This window comes from Sinocyclocheilus grahami, unplaced genomic scaffold, assembly GCF_001515645.1.
Source record: "Sinocyclocheilus grahami isolate Dianchi unplaced genomic scaffold, SAMN03320097.WGS_v1.1 scaffold662.1, whole genome shotgun sequence".
Lineage (NCBI taxonomy): Eukaryota > Metazoa > Chordata > Actinopteri > Cypriniformes > Cyprinidae > Sinocyclocheilus > Sinocyclocheilus grahami.
The window spans coordinates 92,479-100,099 of record NW_015505841.1 but is presented as its reverse complement, the minus strand read 5'-3'; the positions used below and the strand labels follow the sequence as shown (position 1 = coordinate 100,099).

The following is a 7,621-nucleotide window of genomic DNA, read 5'->3' as shown; positions in this document are numbered from 1 at the left end:
GCATAATTTAAACCGTAAATTGATATTCCCAGAATTCCCTGCGTTACATTTCAAATGTTATGTTTTTTTGTTGAAATAACGAAATAACTATAGTTTTTTCTTATCAGTTTTGTATATTAGGGTTGTGTGTTACAGCTAATGTTGTTAAATTAATGTTTATTGCATTATTTCAGTTTCATGTGTGTTACCATGATGGTGTTTGGTGTTTGTGTGAATGACACACTGTGCACCTTATATAAGTTATTATCTAAAAGCTGCTTGTGATGGGCTTTGGTTCATCATGTGACTTTCTCATCACCAACTGCATTTGGTGGTTATCAGTGTATTACAAAGGTGCAAAACAGATTTCAGTACTTCAATAGGTTGGTATATTAACATTATATCAGTTAATGAAAATACGGTATTTAACTGTAAATTTAAGTTAAAACCGTAAAACCTAAAACGTTGGTACCGTATTGTTTACGGTAAGATTCCGGCAACCACAGCTGTCGTTTTTTTTACCGTAAATTTTACGGATTTTTTTTTACAGTGTAGTCACTACATACAACTGCACATTTAGCGGCTAAAAACAAAAAAGTTCTCAATTTTTCATTAGATCATTGGAAAAATAGACATAGCTATGTAATATAAAACATCTGGCGGTTGAATTTTCGACAAAAACAACTATATCATGATAAATACCATCATCGGAATATAAAATTACTCATCCAGTGATGTAATATTTTGTCATACCGCCCACTCCTATCCCAGCCTCACCTCTAAATAAAGGTTTTCTCAAATTTCCAAAACTGTAAGCAACGACAGAGAACACACATGATCATCTTCAGGTAATTTAACTATTCCGACTACTATCTGGACAGAAAGTAACCTTCTCAGTTTTGGTTCCTGATGGCTGTCGGTCAGAGCACGTCATCCATTAATTGTGGACTGAACACTTCTCATTAGAGCAGAATCATATCACCCTTAGCAACAATCGCTTGCAATCAGCTTGGCAGCTACACTGGCCATTAACATTTTATTACAGCCCACATCTTCACCTGATTAGAAAGGGCCATTTGCATGGAAGTCAACATTACAAAAGATACATTGACTCACTTTAAGTTTCCTGAGTCATTCGAGCAGGTTCTATTCACTTTCAGAACAACTTGGCAAAGGTTTCTGCCTGCAATCGCTCTCTTGCTCTTTCAGTCTCATTCCGTCTCTCTCCCTAGAAGGATTTATGCAGTAGTTAGGGTCAGAAATTAACCAGGGCCAGGGCACAAACGCTACCTTTAATGACAAAAATATCCTGAATATTTGCACTGCGATGGGGGGTCGTAATATTACCTATAAAATAATAAATAATATATGACCTACTAATGGTATTAGTTAGTTGCCACATATATTAGCCTATGTATTTTTAAGCTATGATTCTCCCACGATTCTGAAAACAAAACAGACAACCAAACTAAATATGTAATTTACTTGAGTTTGACAAAATGTTTTATTAATGTTATAGTAAATGAGTCTATTTAAAACTATTTATTAATTATTTACGAATTAGCCTAATTAATAATAATTAAATAAATGAAGATAAATGAAGACTTGTTTCGTTTTGAATCTCTTGAATGAATGATTCAGACATCAAATACATTTAACACTCACTGTTCGCCACCTACTTTAAACTTTTATCAATACTTTCGTTATTATTTAATGTTTGCAACACAGAAATGTAGCCTACTGTGTAAGTAGACTCTTTGTGAAGCCGTTTCAAACAAAGCTTTACATGATGAGTGCTGCTCTCTCTGGATCAGCGGCTGCGCAAAAGCAGGTTTAAATATTTTCCGATATGATTGTGATTTCAAAGGTTTAATAGACATAGCAGAATCACCGTCATTTAGGATAAAAGATTGCGTATGTTTGAATCAAGATCGCGATCTTTTAATGATTAAACGTGCATATATAGGCTAATATAAGACTCATATGTATTTTTCTAGCCCATGTCATATTTGACATGGGCGGCCCCCCCGCTTCCGCGACCTATGGTTCCACCACAGTCTCACGCCATTGTTTGAGCAAATGTTGCTGTGACACACTGACAAATATTGTACTTTTCACTCCACTACATTTCTATCAAGATCCTCAAAGTAGAAAGTCATTAGCTTTGAAAGTCAGTGGGTGATTTTTTTTCTTCTCTAAAAACTGTATTTTTTTCAGTCAGTTTATCAGTAATCACTCTTGTAGGACTACATGAAGTGATTTCCCAGCTTTTTTTGAACACTGACCAGTTCCAAATGTTAGATTTATTTACAACAATTCAATAATAATAAGTTAATATTGTGGTTTATATTAGGCACAATATTGTCTGATTTTGCTAAATTGTGTAAGTGAAAATATTACCTATAAAGCCTCAGAAGAACTGTTGTGCATCTCCTAATAAAACACAATAGGTGTTTGACTGAAGCAGCACTGCAGACCGTTCTGTGTGTGACATCAAAGTACTGCGAGAGCGATTAAACAGCATTTTTAAATTTTTTGTTTTAATGTCAAATAAGTCTTGCTGTTTTGATTTTTTGTTAAAGCAGTGCTGCTGTTGTAAAGTTATATACATCTACAGTTGTGTTGCTGGGTTTTAAAGCAGGTTTGATTTTTTTTTTCTTCCTTATCAGTCTGTATTTACAGCAATTTCACTGTCCACTCTGTTCAAATGTGGATGAATGGCTACACATAGATGTGTCCAGAACTGTGTGAGATCACTACCATCCTGCTTTTGTGGGGGTGGGTAGGGGTGTTAAATGATATTTGTTTTGTTTTGTTTAGTTTTTACCAATGCATAGGTTTTTAAAATTCTAAAAGCTCTTTATTCCAAAGATGCTACAAGCTAGTCAGTGTATTCAGCAGGTGCAATGTATTGTAAGTTGCATCAAAGGTATTGAAAATATTACATACAACAATAATAAAACAGTGCATTGACACAAAAAAAGGAAATTTACTTTTGGTACTTAAGTACTTTTAAAAGCAAGTACTTCTGTACTTTTACTTAAGTAAAAATCTGTCTTTACAACTTTTACTTGTAATGGTAATATTTGACCAGCAGTATCTGTACTTTCACTCAAGTAATGGAGTTGTGTACTTTGTCCGCCTCTGAATATGAGACATACGGCGCTATGATTTCCGCGATGCAGAAAACACGGACTGGTTGGAATTCCTATAACGCGGAATGTCACGGAATATGCAACATTTTGATGAATAAATCAAAAGTAGGTCAGTACAATTAAATCAAAACGCGATATGGACTAGGGTCTGTAAATATTCAGCAGCAAAAACACATTATATGAATCCTGCACGTTCTGAGTGTCTCTGTGGATATAAGCGCACAGGTGGAGCAGAGAAGCAAAATTACTGTTCAGGAATTCAAGTGCAGGTCAGTCTCATCTGTAAATATGCTATAGTTTTGTCTTTGTTTACTTAGTTAAGCAGCAGCAGCCCATTGCTTATCAATCATCACTCAAAATACTGTATACTAAAGGACATCATTATCTACTGTAAAGTTACAGTAGTAATTTAGCAGACAAATAATCATATCGTTTATAATAGGTTTAGGGGGAGCTAGGGAAGACAACAACACAACCCTTACGGAAATTAACAATGATTTTACCTAACCATGGTAACCACAAATTATTAACCATGGTTTTGACTACACTAACCATAGTTTAACCATGGAATTTGTAGTAAAAATAAAGACACATGGTAATCCATTTTCCAAAAAAAAACATGGTTAGACCTACTGTACTTTAAAAAAAAAAATCCAAAGCGTAGTTAGATGCAGTGTTTCCTGTAGTTATTTCAAAAACAGTATCAGTAAACTATTTCTTGTGATTTTAAATCTGCATTGAACTTCAGATCAATCTCAAAATAAAAGGCGATACTAAAGTCTGATTTTGTGGTGGATGTGTTCAAATTTTATCATCTTAATTCAAGTGATGAAGGATTTTGAAAGTCTGACAGTATCAGTGTTGAGCACTACTGTAAGGTTAACCATGCATGGTGTAAATGTTTGAAAATAATTAACAGTTGAAAACATTCATTAGAAATGTAGAAAAGTAATCAAAAAGTAATCAAAAGTAATCAGTTACTTTAATAAAGTAATTGAAAAAGTTACACTACTATTACATTTTAAATAGGGTAACTTGTAATCTGTAACCTATTACATTTCCAAAGTAACCTTCCCAACACTATCAAAAGCTAATTAGGTCCCACTTTACATTAAGTGTCCTTAATACCTGTGTACTTACATAGTAACTAGATGTGTACGTATGTAACCACAGTGCAAGTACAAATTGGTACATACTCTCTACAGCTGTAATGTTTGTGTAACTACACATATGTAACAATCTACTGAATGGTATGTGTAAGTACAAATGTGTAACAGGACATTGGTAACAACACTTTTTGGTAATGAAAGTACAAATGTGTAACAGGACTAACAGCACTTTTTGGTAAAGAAACTGTTACACTTTATATTAAGTAAACAATTCCTATGGATTTACCATGTGATTACTCTGATGTTACACAGCAGCGGCAAGTAAGTTAGGCTTTACATATAAATTGTGGTTGGTGTCCAGAATGTTACACTTTATATTGGGTGGACAGTTCCTGAGGAGTTACCATGTAAGTACACTGGTATTACAGTGGTGCACCAACTCAACCAACCTGAGATCCAACTCCTCCCACTTTACATATCCCTAAACCTACTCATCTCCACCCCCTGGATCAAATTGTTCCAATTACTCTTATACATATTGTTGTTACAAAATGTAGTTATATATGTCCTGTTACACATTTGTACTTACACAAACCATTCGAAGGGTTGTTACATGTGTGTAGTTACAGAAATATTACAGATGTACTTACACTGTGGTTACATACTACGTACAGGTATTAGGGCCACTTAATATAAAGTGGGACCGCTAATTAAATGGCAAATTTGACAGGCAAACCCTATCATCTCACTAGAAATTGTGCAATCGGGAATTTAGCGAGAGGAATTTGTTCCCCCTATGGACTTCACCTCAGATTCATATAAGTTTGTAAACACGCGAAATCACCGCATTGATCATAAGCTGCCTAATTGTAAGTGACTGAGTTAGCATTGTTTAGCTTTGCTGCATTACTGACACGGACTCCATAAGTTATACTAATGTGACTGACTCAAGAACAAGTTTAGATGGGATATGCACTCCTCGCATGAAGAAGTATATCAAGAGATCAAGCATCCACATCACAGCTGGCTTTGTTTCATTCTCCATTCATCTCTGAATGTCTTCACAAGCTAAGATAAGTTCCTTTTTAATGCTCTCAGGTTATTGGCAACATGCTTGTTGCTAAGGCTATCCACACTGCTTAGGCTTATTAGTTGTTTTCATTAAAATGCTCGTGCTAGGCTAACGCAATCATATTGGCAATATATCTGTCTTAAGAGTTGTTGTTCAGTTGAAGTCAGCTCAGTGTTATGCTGTTCGAGTATCTGACAAGCTTGTTCGATTTAGTTGTATTGGAAACATGTTTGTTCTTAAAGCTGTATAGTGTATTATGAACATGCTAGTCTTAAGCTGTAGTTGTATTAGGAACATGCTTGTTCTTAAAGTCCCCATGAAATCAAAATTGAAGTTTTTTTGCTTTTAGTATGAATATGTTAGCCTTAATGTAGCTAGTGTGCTCCAAAACAATGACAAAATTTACAAGATATAAGCATTCAAAACTTCCAATCTCTCACTTCCGCCAATATGGATCAGCAATTTTGATCACATAACCCTGCACTTCAGCTTCTCATCAATCTTTCTGTCCAATCAAATGCTCTCTAGAGTTCGAAGCGTCCCGGCCCCTATAAATAGACACTGAAGCCGCTGCTGAAATCTGTCACTTGTTCACAGAATTTGTATATTCTGTACGGTGAATGGGGATATATATATGGGATAGGGAACAATTCAAACAGTTCTAAATATGCTTTACATTGGAGCAAAAGCAGTTTGGTTTCACGCTATGTCACTGTCCACAAATAGTAATCCACAGTAATCCACACCACTCCAGTCCATCAATTAACATCTTGTGAAGGGACAAGCTGCATTTTTGTCAGGACCACTATCGTCAAAGATGATTGACAGTTAGCATACAGTTTGGATTGGCGGTATGGTTCTGTTCTGGGCAAGAACTCCCTGCACAGAGAGAAGGGAGAGCAACAATAACCCCCCAGGGTACAGAACAGAACCAACATAAATGTATTGTGGATATCATTTATGTTCAATAATTTAATGTAAACATTTTAGAAATGAATCTGATTCAAAGGGGACTCAGAAGGCTTAATCCTGACTGGACGAGAGGAGTTGGGGATGGAGGAGGGTAATTAACTATTGAGCAATGCGAAAGCTGCTGATAATACTGAAGGATCTTATATATGGGTGCTGTGATCGGTGTCGCATCCCTATAGGTAGACATGGATTAGCTGAGAGTCAGCTGATGCACGCGTGACTCACGTGACCTGCCAGAACTAACGCTATGCTTGATTTCTGTCAGGACCATAATCGTCAAAGATGATATTGACAAACCATATGCCAATATCCCCCAACACAAAATGGCAGCGATAATCTTAATACCTTAAGCAACAAGCATGTTGCCCTTACCCAATGAGTACAGTATGTTGCCGAAACCCGCATACTTAACCACATGACCTAACAAGTATGTAGCCAATACCTGAGAAGCTTACACGACAACAACAACGTTCTCAATAACAACCAGATAGCTTTTAGAACAAGCCTGTTCCCAACAGAACCAGAAGCCCTAAGAACACGCATGTTCCCGATGTTCTTATGCCAGCTAAGCAGAGTTTGGAAAACCTTCCCATGCCACTGCATTTACATGATCAACAAATGTAAAATGCGGTAAGAACAAAGCATTGATGGGGCACATCTGTGTCAGGCCTATATTGTTGAATCATAAGTAAATCCAGTGAAAAAGTAAGCATGTACTGTACCTGCTGAGGTGGGCAGAAAGTCTGTCTTGCGTGCAGCTGTAGCTGTTTTTTGATGTTCTCGCTCAAACACTGACACACTCTTGATTTTTGCTCCAGGGAATTTGCTTCCAGACTCAGAAGACAATCACATTTCTGCTGAGACATAGACAGAGAGAGACATAGATTAAGATTGTAGCATGCAAGTGTTTATGGGGTTCGGTCAAGTGAAGTAAAAAAAACATCACTTGGCTTGTTTTGTTTGTAGTGCAGAGAAGCTAAGAGAAGACAGGCTTTTTTTTCATTGTGGTAAGAGAAAAAGAAAAGGTCTTATTTGTTTGTGTGTCTTATTAACATTTCAAGTACTGCCTGAAGTGATTAGAGATATAGGTGATCCATTTTGTTAATGAAAGCCATCTTAAGACCCCAACTGTGCACTTTTCTGATTTATACACTTGTCACAGAAGGATGCTGTCATAACAATGCTAATTGACACAAGATCATTACTTTCATTACTTTCAAATTACTTAGTACTTACATTTTCAAGTATATTTCTACATGCATTTGTGTGTGTGTGTGTGTGTGTGTGTGTGTGTGTGTGTGTGTATAGAGTATATATATATATATATATATATA

General features: G+C 36.0%; 1 protein-coding gene across 2 annotated transcripts in view; it reads right to left on the bottom strand.

Moving 5' to 3' along the window:
- The window catches only part of LOC107558862 (regulator of G-protein signaling 3-like), a 181,369-nt gene that overhangs the window by 87,795 nt on the left and 85,953 nt on the right, over positions 1 to 7,621 (bottom strand). Inside the window, exon 11 of one of the 2 annotated variants that reach the window (XM_016242551.1) lies at positions 7,010 to 7,144. In XM_016242551.1, coding sequence (XP_016098037.1) covers positions 7,010 to 7,144 — 135 coding nt within the window. The remainder of the gene's footprint in view (positions 1 to 7,009; positions 7,145 to 7,621) is intronic. The other variant, XM_016242552.1, reaches the window with a different exon arrangement.